This window comes from Eleutherodactylus coqui, chromosome 13 (genome assembly GCF_035609145.1).
Source record: "Eleutherodactylus coqui strain aEleCoq1 chromosome 13, aEleCoq1.hap1, whole genome shotgun sequence".
In the NCBI taxonomy this organism is placed as follows: Eukaryota; Metazoa; Chordata; class Amphibia; order Anura; family Eleutherodactylidae; genus Eleutherodactylus; species Eleutherodactylus coqui.
Window position 1 is genome coordinate 117864850 of NC_089849.1, and position 21410 is coordinate 117886259.

The window sequence follows — 21410 nt, forward strand, 5'->3', positions numbered from 1 at the left end:
CTTTCCGATGGTTTGCTGTAGGACATTGCAGTTATCCCAAACTCAACGTTTGCGATTACTCCAATGTTGTATAAGTAAAAGAGTTTTCTCCTATAATGCATTGAGATGCATTTGGTGGCGTGCACAGTCGTGAGGTGGACTGTTGCGATGTCTGTTGCAGAGGGCTATTCATGAGTGATAGAAATGACGCTTGTGATGAGGAACCGCCTGAGGCAGTGTCGCCGTAGCCAGTGTCAGGAGAGCCATGGTGCATGGGGTATACCGGTGTCCTAGAAACCCTGGGCGGTTGATCAGGGAAAGATTGGGGTGCAGGCAGCATGCGGTTTGAGTGTTGAACAGGAAAGGCTGCATTTTTCATTGCCACAATAATGGCAGTGCTATCGGCAATGGCTCTTGGCGATCCGAAAATCTCTAGCACTGTGTACAGAACTGGCGGAATTGTCCACTGCCGCTCTGAGCTGAGTTCACGAAGGCGGGACGCAATGGCTGTACCCATTGTGTCCCACTGGTCGGCCGTCTCAGAACGGCGTAATAAAGACAGCGCCTCTTGGGTGGCATCTGCCTTGCTATTCTTCCGACGCGGGCCAGCAGCAACGCTGCGGCTGGCCCGCGCGGAAGTCACCACCCTGCTAACACATGCTCTGCTGGCAGGGGCAGTAGTATTGCCACACGACACAATTTGTTCCCCCACTTCTGGAGAAACAGAAGTGGGGTTCAAATCGGGCGTGCTACACTGGCTGTCCTCCAAGGCTGGGGTACCTTCTCTGGACTCATCGTCACACGGCTCCTGTCCCGGCCCATCTTTGTCAGGTGAAGCGGTGGTGTCCGTGGGAGGCGCGGCCCCAATGTTCCCGCTGGATCTGTTGGCGAAACAAGAGTAACATTAGAGACCTAGAACCTCAAAATGACACCACATCGAACCCGAGCTAGGAGAGTTATTTGCACTTACGCGCGCAACACTCGACTAGTTCGGAGGAAGCGCAGTTGCTCCTGGTATGGACATTTCTTTTGTGAAGGCGACATGCCACTTTTTTCACAATCTTTTTCATGCTTCTTGTAGCGGTCCCGAACCGACCGCCAACGATTCTTGACATCTTTAACTGCAAATAATGAAAAAGGACAATTAAACAGGGTACAAGCAGTACCACCGACACCTGCAATAAAGAGTGTTGTTAGATGCAGTACAGTTCTGAGTACATCCAAGGAAGAAACAACAAAGCAGTTTCAGGAGTGTAAACTTACGTATTTCACTGTGGAGGGCAGCAGTTCCGGAGTCCCAATCGGGATACATGCCAGTGCATACCGATAGCCAGGCGTCTGCCTTTAAATCTCGGTCGCTGTAGCCCGTCTCGGCTGGGTCCCATATCTCAGGCCTACTTTCAACCTGAAGGGGGGGGGAAAGAAGAAAAAAAGTTGAATAGCATTCCAAGTGGGTGGATATGGTTGTGTCAGCGCACACTACACTCACCAATGTTATCATCCTGGCAACGTTTATACCCATTCGCTGGTACCACGCCATACTCCCGATATATCCTTTGCGACAACCGAAAATCTTTTTCGTCCTGTGAGTAAACAGAGAATGGTTGCATTTCATTACATACACAACATTAGTGCCCAGTGGCGCAGAATTTCAATTTGCACAAAATAACAACGAGGCTCACATCTTCGCGTCAGATGCCGAAGGGGAAAGAAGCAAGGGAGGAAAAAGGCGGGAAAAATGCATTGCAATGCAAAAGATGAAAAGGCCATAAATTGTGCAGCAAAGCAAGGGAGGAAAAAGGCGGGAAAAATGCATTGCAATGCAAAAGATGAAAAGGCCATAAATTGTGCAGCAAAGCAAGGGAGGAAAAAGGCGGGAAAAATGCATTGCAATGCAAAAGATGAAAAGGCCATAAATTGTGCAGCAAAGCAAGGGAGGAAAAAGGCGGGAAAAATGCATTGCAATGCAAAAGATGAAAAGGCCATAAATTGTGCAGCAAAGCAAGGGAGGAAAAAGGCGGGAAAAATGCATTGCAATGCAAAAGATGAAAAGGCCATAAATTGTGCAGCAAAGCAAGGGAGGAAAAAGGCGGGAAAAATGCATTGCAATGCAAAAGAGAAAGGATGCAAAAGAGCAATGATAGGCGAAGTAGTGCATTACCTTCGTTATCCGATGTGCCGCCCGCTGTGGAGGGCTCTGGGCCCGCTGTGGAGGGCTGTGGTGCCGCCCGCTGTGGGGGGCTCTGGTGCCGCTGTGGAGGCCTCTGGTCACGCCCGCTGTGGAGGGCTCTGGTGCCACTGTGGAGGGCTCTTGTGGTGCCGCTGTGGGGGGCTCTGGTGCCGCTGTGGGGGGGTCTGGGCCCGCTGTGGAGGGCTGTGGTGCCGCCCGCTGTGGAGGGCTCTGGGCCCGCTGTGGAGGGCTCTGGTGCCGCCCGCTGTGGAGGGCTCTGGGCCCGCTGTGGAGGGCTCTGGTGCCGCTGTGGAGGGCCCTGGTCCGGCTGTGGAGGCCTCTGGTCACGCCCGCTGTGGAGGGCTCTTGTGCCGCTGTGGGGGGCTCTGGTGCCGCTGTGGGGGGGTCTGGGCCCGCTGTGGAGGGCTGTGGTGCCGCCCGCTGTGGAGGGCTCTGGGCCCGCTGTGGAGGGCTCTGGTGCCGCCCGCTGTGGAGGGCTCTGGGCCCGCTGTGGAGGGCTCTGGTGCCGCTGTGGAGGGCCCTGGTCCGGCTGTGGAGGCCTCTGGTCACGCCCGCTGTGGAGGGCTCTTGTGCCGCTGTGGGGGGCTCTGGTGCCGCTGTGGGGGGCTCTGGGCCCGCTGTGGAAGGCTCTGGTGCCGCCCGCTGTGGAGGCCTCTGGTCACGCCCACTGTGGAGGGCTCTGGTGCCACTGTGGAGGGCTCTTGTGGTGCCGCTGTGGGGGGCTCTGGTGCCGCTGTGGGGGGGTTCTGCCGGCAGAGCTCCTGCTCCCTGCTTCCAGTCTCCATCAAGTCCTGGCTGAAATGGCGCCAAGCAGCTAAAATGGCCGCTGAACCACTTCCTGGGAACAAACTTTATTGCCCCTCTTTTTCATGCGAACAATCTGCTGCGGAACCGCAATGAAAACCGCTGCAAAACAAGCAATAGCGGTTTTCATTGCGGTTGTAGCTGCGTTCATGGGGCCCTATGTAAAAAAAAACGCTGCGGAACCGTCAAAAGATTGGACATGCTGCATATTTCAAAACCGCGACGCAGTTGCATATCCGCACTGCGGCTCTGCGGAAAATTTTACGCCCTGTGAGAACGGGATTTTGGCCAAACACATTCGCACTGCATTGCACTGCAACCGCGACGGAATGGCCGCAATGCGGATATGCAACGGCCAACCGCGGGAAATAAGCAACAAATCCGCCCCGTGTGACCCTAGGCTTAGAGTTTTTATTGCATCCAAAGAGCACTGTGTAAATGTACCCTTATCCAAAATCTATATGGTGGTTAGCACTGCTCTCTTGCAACACAGGGGTCCTGAGTTTGAGGGTGAAGTCACACGAACGTATATTGGCTCGGTTTTTATGCCGAGCCGATATACGTTGTCCTCGTGTGCAGGGGGGGGAGGATGGAAGAGCCAGGAGCTGGAACTGAGCTCCCGGCCCCCTCTCCGCCTCCTCTCCGCCCCTCTGCACTGTTTGTAATGGGAAGAGGCGGGGAGGGGGCGGGGCTAAGTTCTGAGAATTAGTCCCCGCCCCCGTCCCACCTCTCTCCATTGCAAATAGTGCAGAGGGGCGGAGAGGAGGCAGAGAGGGGGGTGAGAGCTCAGTTCCTGCACTTGGCTCTTCCATCCTCCCCCCCCCCCCTGCACACGAGGACAACGTATATCGGCTCGGCGTGAAAACCGAGCTGATATACGTTCGTGTGACTTCACCCTGAATTTGTACATGGGCTACATCTACATGGAGTTTGTATCTTCTCCCTGTGTTTATGTGGGTTCTACAGGAGTCTGTCTTTGCTTTTAATTTCCAGTCATTGTTACAAGGCTTGTATAAAAAGTCTGATGTTGGCTTGAAGGAATGCTGCCTTTCAATAGGTGGCGCTGCAGAGGTTTTATTCCATCTCCCTTATTTACAGTTTTCTGTACACCCCAAACCATATTAATTGGTTAATTGGCTTCCTATGAAATTGGCCTTAGTGTATGTAGAAAGAGAACGTTGATTGTGAGCCCAAATGGAGGACAGAACTGATGTAAGAGTGGTGACAACCTCTTCATAGTGCTATGGAACATGCTGACACTATATGTACTTAAAGGAAAAAAGTATGTAGAAGAGTGCTAGGCTGTTTCTAGAATTGCCATAAAAATGAATGGAAAGTGCTAAGCACACAGCCAATTCTCCATTCATTCTCTGTTCGAATATGGTGGACATTTGGTACCTCGTCAAACAGAATGGGGTCCAGATGGACCCTTTGCATGACATAAGAACGGGTCTCTATATCCTGTAGGCATTTGATAAATATCTGAGATAGGAATACCTCTTTTTAGCCTAGGATTTAATTGTATTTTGTTCATTGTTGCGTATTACTATTTAATGCAAGTTATGCAAAAATAAAAGGCATGTGGGAGAAGAGTGACATGACGTGGGTATAACGGATCTAGGCCCTGTGACCTGACCCAACCACCCCTTTTCCCCACCTTAAAGAAACACGTTACAACTTCTAACTTTGGATAATTTGGCCACAGCAGCCATTTATTATAAAATTCTTTAACAATTTATATAAAAACATCCTAAAATAAACAACCCGTCCAACCAACCAAAAACCCCGTTAGAAAAAATGTTGGGGGGGGGGGGGGAAGTCCCTGGAGCCTCATCCACCGCTGTCGCCTCACCCACAGGGACAAATTTTGTATTGCCTCCCGCCGCACTCCACCTATCCGACTCGGGAGACCAAAATTCTATCCCGCTACCGCCTCCCGCCGCAAGACCGCCGACTCGGGAGGGAAGGAACACCCGGTTGCCCCTAGTCGCTGACCTCTTGACTCAGAGACCCGTTAGCCGTTCCGATGCTAGCTCCACCGTCTCTGCAGGGACTCCGGCCTGACAGAGTCGAGAGGCGACAGACTACCATACACCCTATGAACGATGGGTGTGGGGGAGGTAGCTCAGAGCTCCCGCCTTCACCCCACCCCTATTACAGCTGACTCCAAGGATCCCCCCCTTTAAACGCCACAGCCAGCAGGCATGACCCCCTCATGCCTGCGCAGCTCGCCACAAAACCAAGGCCCGCTCAATTCCTTCCTGCACTCCCTCCAGCCACAGATCCGTGCCTATTTCATTAAGGTACACGCCATCCGTCCTCCAATAATTCCCGACACCCGATTCCAAGTCTATATGGCGCACAGCTACAAGCCCGTTACGCCCCACAAAGAGAGACACCTCCCGATTGAGCTTAATCCTGGCTTTGTCTATACCCTGCACCGACCGCACATTCCTCCAAACTTTTCTGGGGACAATTTCCGACCACACCAGAATTAGCCCCCGATACTGCGTCAGTAGACGTAACATGTCGTACTGAATGTCCCTGGATAAATCCCTGAACGGCCTCCGCCCAAAATCATTACCCCCGACATGCAGTACTAAAATGTCAGGCGCCATATCCAAAGAAACCAACCGCTGAACATCCTGTAAAACTCTGAACCATGCCATCCCCCTAACATCAATCCACCGTAACACCACCGTATCCATGCTAAGCCTCAACTGCCTGCCATTCGGCCTCATCCTAGCCCTTTCCCCCCCCCCCCAATAAATGTACGAATGACCCAATATCCATACGAGGGCCGCTCGACGATCTGTAACGAAAAGAAATTAACTGTAAATAATCGCCCCGCATTGTACCGCTACCACCTCCAACCCCCTCCCCTTATAACAAATGCGGTCTAATGTATGATTTAAACCTCCCTGACTTCCATCGACCAATTCTCATTACCGTCCGGTTGTCTAAACCCCCATTTGCTGCTTCCGTCGCTGCCCCTATCCTAAAAGAATGTGTCCCGAAATTGGCACTATCCAGGCCCAGTTTAACTAGTGCCTTTTCGAACACCGCCGAAAATTAAAATCTGGACAAAAAGGAGCCGTCTCTATGGCGTAATAACGGCCCTGCCCCATCTCCTAGCAATGAACTATATTCCCTCCAACACTTCACGGGGCACATGATGCTTCCTTGAACATGCCCCAACGATACCCGCCGGCCCTTTCCCTCTTGATCCGTTTTAGAGCGACGAATAAAAAACTCTAGTCGACCCTTTTCCTCTTTCAAGTCCTCTGCCTGCAACCCCCCCCCCCATCTTCCTGCTGGGCGAAACAAGTTCGCCCACTCGCAAAGCCCCAAAAAATGCCAAGGAAAAGGCAAATCTAAACAGTGAACATTCCACAACCTGGTCACACACCTCCCTCAATACCTCTCCTATTTTTTCCAACATCTCAAACGATACAGGCCGTCGCGTATCCTGACCCCCTCTTCCCCTTCTAAAACCTTTTAGCGCTTGCCTGACCAAAAAGGATTTAGTAATAGCTATCCTACCCCTCATCTTCATACCAAACACCACACCCCCCATAAATCTATTAACCTTAGACACCGACAAACCCTTCGCCGAACTTTCACCTAACCATTCTAACAACGCCCCAACGGTGTCTTCTTCCGTGTCAACATTCTCAAACCGCCCTAGCCACTCTTCCCATTCCGACCATGCTGCATCATAGGATGCCCAAGTACCCCGAGCCAGCGAAGCGCTTATCAAGTGCTCCGCTGTTCGCCGACCACGTTCCAGATGTGTGGTGGGCAAGACACCCCCTCCTCCTCTGCTCCTGGGGCCAACAGACGGAATCGCTCGCACTGAAAATGAGAAAGAGCATCCGCGATTGAGTTGTTGACCCCTGGCACGTGTACCGCCACAATCCATGCGTTCAAGGACAGCGCCTCCAGTACCAAGTGGCACAATAAGGCCACTACTGGAGGAGACGAGGCAGACAAATTGTTTATTGCCTGCACCCCCCCAAATTGTCGCAGTGGAAACGTACCTTTTTATCCCTAAAATATTCTCCCCATAACGCTAGGGCCACTATGATAGGGAACAATTCGAGCAGCACCAGATTTTTGACCAAACCTGACGAAAACCAATCCTTTGGCCACTTGCCCGCGCACCACCGGCCTTGGAAGTAGGCTCCAAAACCGGAGCTTCCTGCTGTGTCGGTAAACAATTCCCAGTCAAAATTGTCTACTGCTTCTTTCAACATTACCGACCTACCGTTGTATTGCTCCAAAAACGCCGCCCACACGGCCAAATCCTTTTTGTGGCCTCCCCCTAGGCGGATAAAATGGTGGGGTAGCCGAACCCCAGCCGTAGCCGATGCCAACCTTCTACAGAAAATTCTACCCATCGGCATGATTCGGCAAGCGAAGTTCAGCTTGCCCAATAAAGATTGCAGGTCCCTTAAAGTGACCTTGTTTGCAACCCTCGCTCTATTCACTTCCTGCTTTAAATCCGCTAATTTGTCCTCGGGTAGTCTGCATTCCGTTGCAACCGTGTCAATGGTAATGCCTAAAAACTTTAAACAGGTTGTGGGCCCTTCGGTTTTTTCCGGCGCCAAAGGCACCCCGAAATGCCGAGAAACCCATTGAACAGATTCCAGCAACGTCGCACAAATTGGCGACCCCGCTGGCCCTATGCACAGGAAGTCGTCCAAATAGTGGATGACGGACCTAACCCCGGTGAAGTCCCTAACCACCCACTTCAAAAATGAGCTGAACGCTTTGAAATAAGCGCACGAAATGGAGCAGCCCATGGGTAGGCACCTGTCCGCAAAGTAACACCCTTCCTCAAAACACCCTAACAATCTAATACTCTCGGGAGACACGGGAAGTAACCGAAAAGCTGATTCTACTTTAGCCAGCCTAGCCCCCCGTCCATACTTCCGAACCCATTTAATGGCGGCATCAAATGAACTATAAACCACGGAACAGACATCCGGGTCTATCCCGTCATTCACTGATGCTCCTTTTGGGTACGACAAGTGGTGTATTAATCTGAACTTGTTTGGTTCCTTCTTAGGGACCACGCCAAGCGGGGACACAACCAAATCCGCTACTGGCGGAGACTTAAAAGGCCCCGCCATGCGCCCTAACTGCACTTCCCGTAATAACTTTTCTGTGACAACTGTCAGATGCCGAAGTGCCGACTGTAAATTTTTTGTCGTCACTGGCACCTTGTGAACTGGGACGGGAATTTTGAAACCATCCCGAAAACCTTCTAACAGTAACTTCGCCTTCTCCTTATCTGGGTACCTATTTAGAAACGGCACCATCTTTGCCAGTTTCACCGGTGTCATCCCTTTTACCAGTACCCCCGAAACCTTTTCCTCTACCTTTCTTAAAACACCTTGTCGCTCCGTGTGACGTAGCGTTACACACAGAGCAGACGTGTTTGAATCGGCAGGTGTTTCCGAACTTACATTGGCCGTCGTTAAACTGCCAACATAATCCTGGCTTGTGACCCCCTGCCTGTCCCCCCGACCCGCTTCCTTGGGAACCAACAGCCGAGCTCGAAGTCCCGGCCCCCCCCCTGAAAGGGCTGCCCATACCTCACTGGGGCCATCACTCGCAGCCAAAGCCCTATATCTTTTTGGTCCCAACGAATGGACGGTTGGACCGCTTTCCTTTGCCGGAACTGCTCGTCGTACCGGAGCCATGTTTGTCCCCCGTACACTCTGTATGCCTCGCCTATGGAGTCGAGGTAACAGAATAGGCCCGAACAATTTTCCGGCGCTTTCTCGCCTATGACACTGGCCAGCGTTGCAAACGCTTGAAGCCAGTTGGAAAATGTCTGTGGGATCAACCGCCACCGACGCTTTTCCTCCTCTTCCTTCTTGTAATCAGTTCTCTTCCCTTTATCCAAATTAAATTTTTCTAAAGGGAGAAGAGAAAAAATTTTGACGTACTCGTCGCGCCATATTTTTTCCTTTACCTCTTTCTTTAAATGAGCCCCCAAGGGGCCCTCGAAGCAGACATATACTTGCTCTATCGTCTAACCGAATCCCGTCCCCATCTTTTACCGTCTGCACCGCGACGGTGACCGGCCCTGACTGCTGACCCTCTGACGCCCCTGTCATGCTACCTCCCCCTGTGCTGTCCCGACTAACTGAAGCGCAAGACGGTACTGCCCATGCCGATGTAGTGTCCCCGGAATTAATCTCACCTGGCTGCGTTGGGGCTGTGGTCCCACCAGCCGCCGATCCTCCCTCCAACGGATCCGAGTCCTCATCCGAATGCGGTCCACGCCGGAAGTCAGGATCCATGCCGGGCTGCAGTCGCACCTCCTGAATCGCAGCCGCACTTCTACCAATAGGTCTGGCTCCTGGCGGCTGCTGTCCCTCCTCTGCTTCTCTCCAGTGTCCAGCAATGGGGGGCACTTGGCCCGTGTTTCTTGCAGCTCCCGTGCTGCTACGACTACTGTGGGGCTGCTCCCTGCCTGCTGCCTCCCTTGCTGAGCAGCCCCATGCATCTCCAGCATCTCCAGCCGACAGTCCGGCACTAGGCCCCGCCCCCCTGAGCAGCACGTGACCTAGAGCCGGATGCTGCACCTTGCCGCCCTGCGAGACTCCCCCCGGGCCTGCGCTCACCCCCTGCTGCTGATGCTGGGGGGAGCCAGACCGGAGGGCCCCGTGAGGGACTCTCTACGCGGCGTCGGCGCTGTGGGGCCTCCTCTGGGCTTAATCTTGCCGGCGGGCGGGCCCATCCGCGGCCTGCTCTCTCTCACCACCGCTTCCGGTTCTCCTCTGCTCCCCCGTTGCTGCACTGACCCCTCCTCCTGCTGTTCCCGCACTTTCTATCTGCTTCCTCCCCCTTAGCTCCCCCCTTTCTCTACTCACCAGTCTCACCTTTTGTTAACCCCTACCTTCCCCGTTAACCCTGTCATGCGCTGCCTCCATCTATAGCCCTGTGGTCTGCTATTCCGGCGCTTCTACTGCTCTGCACACGTCTCTGGCTTATAAAAGTAGTTGTCACTTGTAAGCCTGTTCAGCCAGTGGTCTTGCTCAGTCTGTTATAATACTGCCCTCTAACAATATGATTTGAAATATGGAGAAAATTTGCAAATCAGCATGGATTTGACATTTAAGTAAGTGATAAGCAAGGCTGGAAAATTACTGTCACATTGCCATAATGCAGCCACATTTTTTCATCTGTATAACAGCTGCAATACCTGCTTTCTGCTCTTCTATCCTTGTAAGGGAGTGGGGGAATCCCCGTTGAATAAAATGTGGTGACTTTTAATTGCCATGTTTGTGTCTTCCAACTTTTCTTGCAAGCTTAAAGGGGTTGTCCCACTTCTTGCTGCTTTTCTACAGGAAGCAGAAAACTCTGTACATTGCTAGTGGTCTGGGTTGGTACTGCAGGTTGAGTCTTATTGAAGTAAATGGTACTTCATTTGCAGTACCTACTAAAAGTGAGACAACCCCTTTAAGCTTGAAAGAGAAGTTGGAGGAAGAATGTCTGTATTCCTCCTGCTACACATGTTGTGCAATAGCAAACTGTTCCTGCAATGTTAATGTGCAGCGTCCCATAGGGTGGCCCCGGACACAAAGCATATGTTGAGCAGCTGGGAGGGCAAGATGGACACTGGTCACAGTGGCACTTACTACGCTCCCTCCCAGAGGGACACACATAGCTTCAGCCAGGGCAGCGCTGGGCCTCTTCCGGGCACCCCATAGAAAGGGATGCCCAATGACTTTGCGAACAGGTATAGGGGTTGTCACAGTTGACGCCACCATTCCGTTACCCCCCGGAAAGACCCTCAGCGATAAATAATTGAGTCGCAGACTGGAGTAACGTGCTTCAGGTCCCTGGGAATGGTCAGGGCCTGGAAAACTTTACTTTGCATAAACAATGGGTGAAAGGCACAGTTTAGAAACAGCAAGATTAAAGTACCTCTGCACGGAGATTTGGCCTTCACTCACCACCAACACACTCATGCTCTCTCTCTCTTTTGGGGTTCACTACTCCACGGTCACTGCCATACAGATATTCGGGAACTGCTTTTCCTCCTCTATTCTTCACCACATGGGAGTTCAAAGGTACCCCCATGTGGTTGGCATTCTCAGCAGAACTCCCAGAAGCGAAGAACCAAATAGCTCCCGACACACCCAAAGTACTCATATTTATATCTTCACTCACACCACGTGACAAGACAAATTGATACATTGCAAGCATCTCCCAGTCTCTTACAAACACTTAACTCCTCATTTGCTGCACCTGTGCAATACACATAACAGAATGACAAGACACTTTTGCACAGCGCACCTACAAAAGACATTACATGTATGACATTATGGAAGGGCCAGCAACAAAGACTTCTGGACACTACAAATGTTAACTGCAGTGTCTGTCAGGCAGTTTATTTATATTGTGCCAAGGGCATGGCTAAAGGCTCATGGGCCCGGGTACAAAAGTTTATCTTGGGCCTCCCCAACTTCTCTTAACACAGAGGTGTAACTTAAAGGGGTTGTCTCGCGAAACCAAGTGGGGTTATACACTTCCGTATGGCCATATTAATGCACTTTGTAATGTACATCGTGCATTAAATATGAGCCATACAGAAGTTATTCCACTTACCTGCTCCGTTGCTAGCGTCCTCGTCTCCATGGTTCCGTCTAAATTCGCTGGCAGCTTGCTTTTTTAGACGCGCTTGCGCAGTCCGGTCTTCTCCTTTCAGCACGAGCCGCTTCAGTGTGCTCCCCGCTACAGCTCTTCTGCGCATGCGCAGACGAGCTGTCACTGCTCGGGAGCGCGCTGGAGCGGCCATTCTGTACCTTCCTCTGTTAGAGGAAGGTGCAGAGCTGCCGAGCTGTCCGGAGAAGCCGCCCAGCTGTCCCGGTAAGTGATGGGCCGGGGGGGCTGCCGCTGCGCCGGGCTGCGCCGGGGGGGGGCTGTCGCTGCGATGGGGGGGGGGGCTGTCGCTGCGCCGGGGGAACTAGCGCTGGGCCGGGGGAACTAGCGCTGGGCCGGGGGGGGGCTGTCGCTGCGCCGGGGGAACTAGCGCTGGGCCGGGGGGGGGGGGGGGGCTGCACCGGTTACCTTCTGCCTGGCGGTGGGTGACTGGTCGGCCGTGTTCACTCCAGGGGTCCGGTCGGCGGCTGCGGGGCGTCGTGTTGTCATGGAGACACAGCTGGCAGCGTCTCGGGAGCGCGCACGTCGGGCTGCAGCGAGCGACGGGAAAAGAGCCGGTGGCCATCTTGGGGAAACTTTTATAAGTTGCTGAAACGCTGGAATGGTAAGTACAAACCAGCTAGAAATGTCATTTACAGGGGGGCTTAGTAATGTGTACTTAATGGGGGGGACTGGGCAAAAAAAAAAATTCACTGCTTCCTCGAGACATCTCCTTTAAGCTCCTGAGCTCCAATGCAAAACCTGTAAGAGGGCCCCCAACTATAATGCTATAGTACTGGGTTGCCTATCTGGGGAAGAGAGGCCTTATAGGCCCCCTAAGGCTCCTGGGCCCAGATGCAACCATATCTCCCGCATCCCTTATAGTTACGCCAGTGTACTGTGCCTTAACTGATATGGCGCTGGGGAGTGATGGGGAATTTGGCAGTGGCTGGTAGAGGCCATGTGAGAGTGCGTAGGGATGAGGATAGTCTGTATAGAATCAGGTCGTAACTAGTGTTGCGCTAGCAAGAGAGTGTGCAGTATACAAGTCATGACAGGAGTGATGTATGCAAATGGGAAGATGGAACAATGCCTCTACAGTGCCACCTATTGGAAGGCAGCATTCCTGTAAGTCAATGTCAGACTTTTTCACAAGCTTTGTGACAATAACTGGGAATTATGAGCCAAAGCCAGAGTCTTCTCCAGGAGGAGAGTATAACCATACAAAGACAGCTGTTTTGGGGTGATTGTCCCTCATCAGTGTACAGTAGGTTTCTAGCTTGGTTGATGAGAGGCCTATACATGTGGGTTGGGAAGGATATCGTTTCTCCTTCAGGAGAACACCAAGAAGGTGTGAGGAGACTTATAAGGCAATGCATGTTCATCTGGGAAATATGCAAATATAGTGACCCTGTAGGGATAGCCGATTGATGGAGCCATCTTGGACATATTACCTTGCTGCGAGCATCATCCTCCACAGGAAAGTTGGTGTGAGAGATGGTCTCCCCCCTGGTCCCCCACGGTGGAATATCATTAGTGATATTCCACCTCGGCTGTGGAAAGGGGTCCTAAAGAGGAAGATATTTGATTAACCTTCATCCTGAGGACCACTGAACTGTACAACCTGTGTAACAAGTTAAATGTCTCTCCAGACTATTGCATTGAACTTTGTTTGCGCTGACTGACTGTACCCAGTAACTCAATATGTATTTGCAAGCAGCATCTGGGGTGTAGTCCATCATAATAATCAAAGCTTCTTGTTAATCCATCTTTATTGTGTCATTAATGCATACAGCAGCGACGTTTCGACTGTTTATCTCCAGTCTTTCTCAAGCCAATGAGAAATGCTAGCATATACACCCTTAATATACAAAACCCAATGCACCAAATCACCAATCACAGAAATACTTGCAGTCCTGCTGTGTAAGTCCCTCAGAGGGACACAGATTGTGTAAAAAAAAACAGAAAAATAAAGTACAAAAAAAATAAAGTTTAAAAAACCTTTTTTTATGCTTTTTCTCATATTAGCATATATATATTTTTTTAATTAAAAATCCCACATATTTGGTATTGACGCATCCATAACGACATGTACAATAAATTGAACATACTTTGCATCCTGCATGGCAAAAAGCATTTTGCCTACCAAAAAACGGAATAAAAGTGATAAAAAAAACGTGTGTACCCCAAAATCGTACCAATAAAAACTACAACTTGTCTTGCAAAAAATAAGCCCTCATAGAGCTCTGTACATGGAAAAAAAAAAAGTTATAGCACTTTGAATAATAATTTCCAAAAAAGGGTTTTTATTGCGGAAAAGTGGAAAAACTTTAAAAAATATAAGAATTTTGGTATCGTTGTAACCGTACCGACCTGCAGAAAAAAATGTAGTGTGTTATTTATGCTGCATAATTAACGCTTTAAAAAAAACCACAAAAATCTATGGCAGAATTGATGCGTTTTCTCTCCCTACGATCATAAAAAAAACCAAAAGTTTTACAATATAGCCTATGTAACCAAAAATGGCACCAATAAAAACTACAGTTCGCCACGCAAAAAACAAGCCCTTATACGGAAAACGAAAAAATAAAAAAGTTATGGCTTTTGATAAATGGAGATGAAAAAATACCAAAAATCGTTTGGTCCTCAACGCCAAAATAGGCCATGTCCTTAAGGGGTTAAAGGGGTTGTCCCGCGCTGAAACGTGTTTTTTCTTTTTTTTTCAACCCCCCCCCCCCGTTCGGCGCGAGACGACCCCGATGCAGGGACTTAAAAAAACCCCACACAGCGCTTACCTGAATCCCCGCGCTCCGGTGACTTCTTACTTACCGGTTGAAGATGGCCGCCGGATTCTTCTCCCTCGGTGGACCGCAGGGCTTCTGTGCGGTCCATTGCCGATTCCAGCCTCCTGATTGGCTCGAATCGGCACGTGACGGGGCGGAGCTACACGGAGCTACACGGAGCCCCATTGAGAAAAGAAGAAGACCCGGACTGCGCAAGCGCGGCTAATTTGGCCATTAGACGCCGAAAATTAGTCGGCTCCATGGAAACGAGGACGCTAGCAACGGAGCAGGTAAGTGAAAACCTTCTTATAACTTCTGTATGGCTCATAATTAATGCACAATGTACATTACAAAGTGCATTAATATGGCCATACAGAAGTGTATAGACCCACTTGCTGCCGCGGGACAACCCCTTTAAGGGTGTATATGCTAGCATTTCTCATTGGCTTGAGAAAGACTGGAGATACACAGTCGAAACGTCGCTGCTGTATGCAATAATGACAGAATAAAGATGGATTAACAAGAAGCTTTGATTATTATGATGGACTACACCCCAGATGCTGCTTGCAAATACATATTGAGTTACTGGATTCTTTTTGGATGACGAGTCCTCATCTGGCCAACCTTTGCATCGCTGCCCTGAAACTGCTCTAGTGAGTATACACTCCTACACAGTGTGCTGCAACAACATTTTGAAGTTTTTGGACTGACTGCACCCCAGACGTCACTTGTTACAGACATTGATGACATATTCCTTCCCAGGGTCGAAACAGGTCTAAAGATTCTTCCCAATGACGCTGATTTGCATTGTGTTTGAGTTCATCAGTAAAAGTTAATAAGAAAGTTGGTGTAATTTTCTCTCTGTAGCTATTTCTTACTAGGGCCTTTGTTCCATCTTTGTGGGTCTTACATCCACATATGGTTCTGTAGTGATCTAAACTCCTTTTAGGATGAACTGTCTGGGATGTAATATGTAATTGGATTACAATCGTATACAACTCACCTAACAATGGGAAATCACGCAAATTGTCTAGATAGACAAGCAGGAATAGTGACTAAATTAATGTATGTACAATTTACATCATCCCAAATTGAGCAAGACCTTGATGTGTAGTTCAGCGATAAGGATGTATTTCTCAGAATAGCAAGTTCTGACTTATCAATGCACTAGTGAGTCAGGCTTCCTAGAAGGGAGTTCACACTGCCTGAGCCTGGACACAATCTTAACAAATTATATGCCATTGATGTTGAACATCCACCCAAGTGACCTGTGCAGATGGTTCGGGAGGCCTGAGCTGCTGGGCCACTCTGAGCAAATTTTTTTTTTAAAGTAGTTAAATAAAATGAAATGAATAAAAAGCATCTCATACTCCCTTGCAGTGAGCCAGAATGGACAGCAGTAACTCAAGTTAGTATTCTAACTACTGCCTAGTCACAGTGGTAGCTACTCCGCATAGTCCGTGGGCCTGCGCAGTAGGTGGATTACACAAAAATTTGGCTCGTGATAGAAACGTGATGAGTTCAACGTGATGTCAGTGCCTCTTAGTAAGGTGTAATGGTGAAATAAAGAGTCCAGGCCAAAGAGCTTTCATAAATCCATAGGCACACAGCTTTTACTTGTATCTTAGAAAACAAATCACAATCCAACACAGGCAAGTCCTTACATATACTTGCTTGATTAGGTACCCGATGATGGCGATTAAGTAGTCTAGCTAAGCTAAGGGGACTCTATCCCGGACGACTATTTGTGGAGAAATGGAGGGAACAACGCTGGATGTCCTGTAGGGACTTGACTTTGGACCGAAGAGGGACAATTTAAACTCATGATTGTGGTGGTCGCTTTCCCTTACGCTAACAAGCAAATCTCCCCTGGCTGCATTCCTTGAGGGCAAGGCTGTGGAAGACTGTAGTTGAATCCCCTCCATCCAGCCATACTCCCCGACCAGGAACTTCATAACTAAGCTTTCTCCATGCCGGGACTCCAGGCCTAGGCCAGGCACTCTCAAGGCCAGGACTAGCCTGGACTCCTCAATACGTTCCCAACTCCATCACCACTGAACAACACTTGAACCACACATCAACTCCACTTGAACCACCCTGAACTCTACCTTCCCTGCTCCTGAGCTGTACGTATACCAACCCCACTAACCAACTCGGGGCCATGGGGATCTTCTTACCCAATCTCAGGTCCAGCCAGGGGTGACTGACAAGACATAAAGTGGGTTAGGGTAAATTGTGCTCAGTCATACACAGGTTAGTCAGAGAAAACACCAGACATTGACCTTTGAATGACTGGTCTAAGCCAATACACATAATGAACTAGAAATACACATAGACAACCATGAAGACAGACAAACAAGTACATTTACAGGGAGGAGCCTAACAAAGTGCTGTGGGGGCCCCAATTCTGGGCCACTACACCCCTCTCTGCTGCTGCAGTCCACGCTGTAGTGGTTCCCCACTGACGTCCGGGTAGCATGATCCTGGACAAGTACAGGTGATTGCTGTGACCAACATTGAGGTTGAGGATTAGTCAGTGAGTTAGTGTGCTTGTAATGTGATAGATTCAATGCACCAGGGGTCACTTACACCAGGTCCTCCTCTGCAGAGCACTTGAGACGCCTCCTTGCTCTTATCTATCTATCTATCTATCTATCTATCTATCTATCTATCTATCTATCTATCTATCTATCTATCTATCTATCTATCTATCTATCTATCTATAGGGTGACATAGCTATGAGTGTTCAGTGTAACATTTCTATGTGCACTGTATATTGTTACTTAATATGGATGTAGGTGCCACACTGAATTTTTGCCTGGCTATTGAAAAGTCCATGTGTGACTGTTGCTGGGAAAAATATCCGTTCTAGGAGCTTTTTTTTTACTATTCAAACCCCATGCTATGGTGCGCAAGTTTGAACTCTGAATTTGGATTTATGCCCTCTGTGCTGTGTCTTATTGTCCTCCTGGTTTAACCCTACTTTGTGCCTGTTGTTGCCTCTTGTACATCCTGTGGCTGCATTCTTCATGTCTGCTCAATGGTGGGCAGTTGCTCTATGGACTTAACTGGGGGCTCCTTGCATCCAAATCCAACTCCCATGAGGTGGCAAAGGGGAAAACAATGAGCCCCAAAGACTCTACTAAGCAAAGACGAGCTGGACCATATCGTTACAGAAGCCACATGTAGGAGAGGTAGCCTTACATGCACGTTGCTCTCTCCATTGAAGTCTATTGATTAGAGAAAACCAAGTTAGCGAATCCTTTGACTTTAAAATAGAGAGATGTGCAAATATACTAACTTCTTCATCTATTGTCAGCTGGATAGGATCACCAACCACTGTGACATGGTCAAAGTGACTGAGCAGGTAGGGGAGTATTTGGCAGTAGCTGAGGTGGGAGGCATAACATGGCCATGATAATACAAAGCTTGCTAAATACAGAAGGAGCGATGCAGCCCTGGAGAGCATTAAGATCAGTAACACTCAAGTAGTAGACATACAGAATGCAACCAGAAGGACGCCAAAGAACAAGCCACAGGTTGGTACTAAGTAATCAGAGGAAAACGTCAAAGCCACAGGATATACAGGAGGCAACATGCTATGCGAAAATCCTGGACACTCAACATCCTTGAACAGTAGAGTTTTTTGAGCAGATCTCACCACTTTTAGCTAGATCATTTAGGAGTAGCCTAAAGTTTATGGCAACTGTTGCATGACTGGTCATATTGATTTGACCTTCTTAGGTGCCAGACCAGAGGACTCCGAGGTAAGTATAAAACGTTCTTTATTTAAATGATTAAAAGCAGTAGAACAATAATGTATTGCACCGCCGAGACTGGTGGCTTTCTCAGATGGTCAAAGCCTTCAACTTTATTGCTACATACTTCTTCACAATTCAAAATGGACAAAAGACACCCTTTAAAGTGTCCACAGTCAACCATTCACCCTTTCCCATCTGATTGGTTTTGATTTCTAACTACACATATTGAAACTATCGCAGGAAATACATAATCACATCTCAAACCCCCAGGGGGCTGCCCACTGGGAGATGCCCACTCCTCAATTCACAATCCTGCAAAAATGCTAGAGAAAAAGTTACTTTGAACAAACACATCTCATAAACATCATATAAAAATAATCTGCACTGCTTCGAGCAGTCTGAGCTGTAAATGGAACAACACTGGCCTCCGCGGATCATGATTTGTTGATCCCTTTGCCCAACCCTTGAGCTTCTGCTGTTTTGTCAAGTCTTTGATACCCCATAACTGTAACATGAAGGCAATTCCACAAAACCTGAAACCCCCTTTTACACAGAAAAACCAAGAAATTCAGTGTAAAATTTAGATCTTCGATTTCTGAACCCAGACAATTTCTGCCACCACATTCAACCACTCTTTCCAAGGCTTGTTAAGATTATGCCACCTACCTGGAGCCATTGATTCTTGGACCAAATTCACAAATTCCTTGTGACCAGAGCCCAGAAGTATTAAAGGACATGCTTCCTGATTGCCACTGCCCTTGGGTGCAACTTCCTATAGAGGAACATCTGTGAAGATGCTCACCTCAAAACCATATATTATATTGTAAACAGAGTTGAACACAATGTCTAAGTAAAGCCCAAACCAGTAAACAATTTGATGACAGACCATTAACCAGCTGAAGCACTGACCTATTATCAGTCCAGAAACAAATCTGTTTATTGGCCATGTTTTGTGTGATAATTCAACCGCTAGCACAATCGGAAACAGTTCCAACAAAGTCATATTTTTTTGTCAGGCCAATTCTTCAACCAAGGTTCACTGCACCACAAGTCCCCAAGAATGCCACTCCATCGACAACCACCTGCTGCATTGGTTTCAACTGCAAATCCATGTTAGATATTTACTTTTCTTGTCAGACCATTTAACCATAAAAATTTTGTACAAAAATCTCCTATATCACAATGTCCTCTTTCATGGGATGTGTCAAACACATAAAGTGGCCCCGGTGGTACTGTGGGTTAGCATAGAACATCCTGTTGTGGAAGGCATTTGTGTCCACACGCCTGAAGGGCAGCATTTCCACAGAGCTTGCATTCAGGCTCTGTGCTTGTAAATGGTTGGGGTGCTATTTTTTTTTACGTCCCCTAAGCCGAGGGATGCAGGGCTGGCTGCCGAACTTGGACATACTAGAATACGGGATAGATGTCAATTTCAGTTAAGGGGATGGTAGCAGCTCAACTTCTGCTCTGTTTTCCACTTCTGGCTCTGAAGCTCATAGCCCGATAATCAGTTGCAGTGCAGAGGCGTGACGTAGGTGTGCTACTGTCCCCACACAAAACTGCCTCTCCGTGCCCTGAGGCTACTGCATGAGTAGGGAGAGAGATGGATGAAGGGGCAGCCACAGCAAGGGAAGAGGGAGCAGGATGAGGCTGACTCTCTGCCCTTTGGCCCAGTTGGGCTCTCCAAGGCAGCTGGTGGTGGGAGTTCATGTGATTGTGTTGATGCATGTTGTGTTGAGGTTGTTGACATTTTTAAATGCTTACCGCAGATCTTACAGATGGCCACTTTGCTGTTATCATGTGTAGTTTCAAAGAATGCCCAGGTTGCACAAATCCTGTAAGCAGACCTAGCTAGTTTTTGGGGGGGTTTCTTTTTAGTGTAGTTTTATGCAATTTATTAACTAATCCCTGGGAAGCATAATATGCCAGAGCAGAAGGCAATAGAGTATAGCTTGTATCTTTGTAAGATGTCCCTATTTGGTGCAGCATAATCGAATTCCCCAGACCTCACTGCTAGCTGCGTAAGGTCTGCAAATAATTTTGTAGTGGCCGGACTATCAGCTTTGAATGATGTCTGAAGCTGCTGACACGCACCGTGTGTATTTGCTGTTTCCCTGTTTGGTTTTCTTTTTGCTTTATATCAATAAAAAAAGCTTTGCCAACTAAGTAAACCACAATACCTGGGCAGCTTGATGTGTGAGAACAGAAGCCCCACACAGTACAGCTTGTATATTTGTGCACTGTTCCTCTTTTTCGTGCAGTGTAATTTAATTCACCAAACCCCACTGCTAGCTGCATAAGGCCTGCAAATAATTCGTAGTGACTGGACTGGTGACTTTAAATGATGTTTGAGGCCACAAACAGAGAAATGCACTATCCCCCCATGCCAAAGTGTAGTTTGTAAATCTGCTTTGCTGTTGTATACAGTTGACAGCAGCAGAAATATATCCTCTCCCAATGTATAGACCATGTTTCGTATATAAACGAGATGCAGCTTCTTTCTCTGGTCCCTCCAGTTTAAGTTCTCTGCTGGTATACAAGCTTTCACACCAGCAGCAATATATCCTCTGTAGAATACCTGGCCCTTACAACAGAGCATGTGTTATATAGGCATATATAAACATGATGTAGCTTCTCTGTCCTGTGCTCAACTATAAAATGGCCGCTGGATACAGTGTCTATGTTATATATCTAATTCATATGATGCAGGCATCTAATGAAACTGCTACCCATATGCAAGATAGAGGGCACATTTGGTGACACCAGCAAGGCACCCTGACTGCTGATTGGCTGCATGCTGACCTCTGCAGCAAGATTTATGGGAAACTCAATTTTTTGCTTAAAGTCGAATTACACAATTCAATTTTGCTAAAATTAGGGCAATGCTATTGCTCGGTTGATCAAGACAAGCAACGCTAATTAACAGTATCCTCTTCAGACTCCTGACATGACATCCACATTATGTGTGTCCTGACAAGGTGTAGATTAAAGGGGTTGTCCCGCGAAACAAAGTGGGGTTATACACTTCTGTATGGCCATATTAATGCACTTTGTAATGTACATTGTGCATTAATTATGAGCCATACAGAAGTTATTCCACTTACCTGTTCCGTTGTGGCGTCCTCGTCTCCATGGTGCCGTCTAATTTTCAGCGTCTAATCGCCCGATTAGACGCGCTTGCGCAGTCCGGTCTTCTTCTTTTCTGAATGGGGCCGCTCGTGCCGGAGAGCG

General features: G+C 48.7%; 1 protein-coding gene across 1 annotated transcript; it reads right to left on the reverse strand.

Moving 5' to 3' along the window:
- Positions 1–55: 55 nt before the first annotated feature.
- LOC136587440 (uncharacterized) lies at positions 56–2243 on the reverse strand. Its single transcript, XM_066586008.1, has 5 exons — positions 2141–2243; positions 1469–1562; positions 1243–1384; positions 950–1100; positions 56–860 (listed from the first exon to the last, which is right to left on the reverse strand). Exons 2-5 carry the CDS (start codon positions 1517–1519, stop codon positions 56–58), a joined length of 1149 nt encoding a protein of 382 aa, XP_066442105.1. The 5' UTR covers positions 1520–1562; positions 2141–2243.
- Between the last annotated feature and the right edge of the window lie 19167 nt (positions 2244–21410).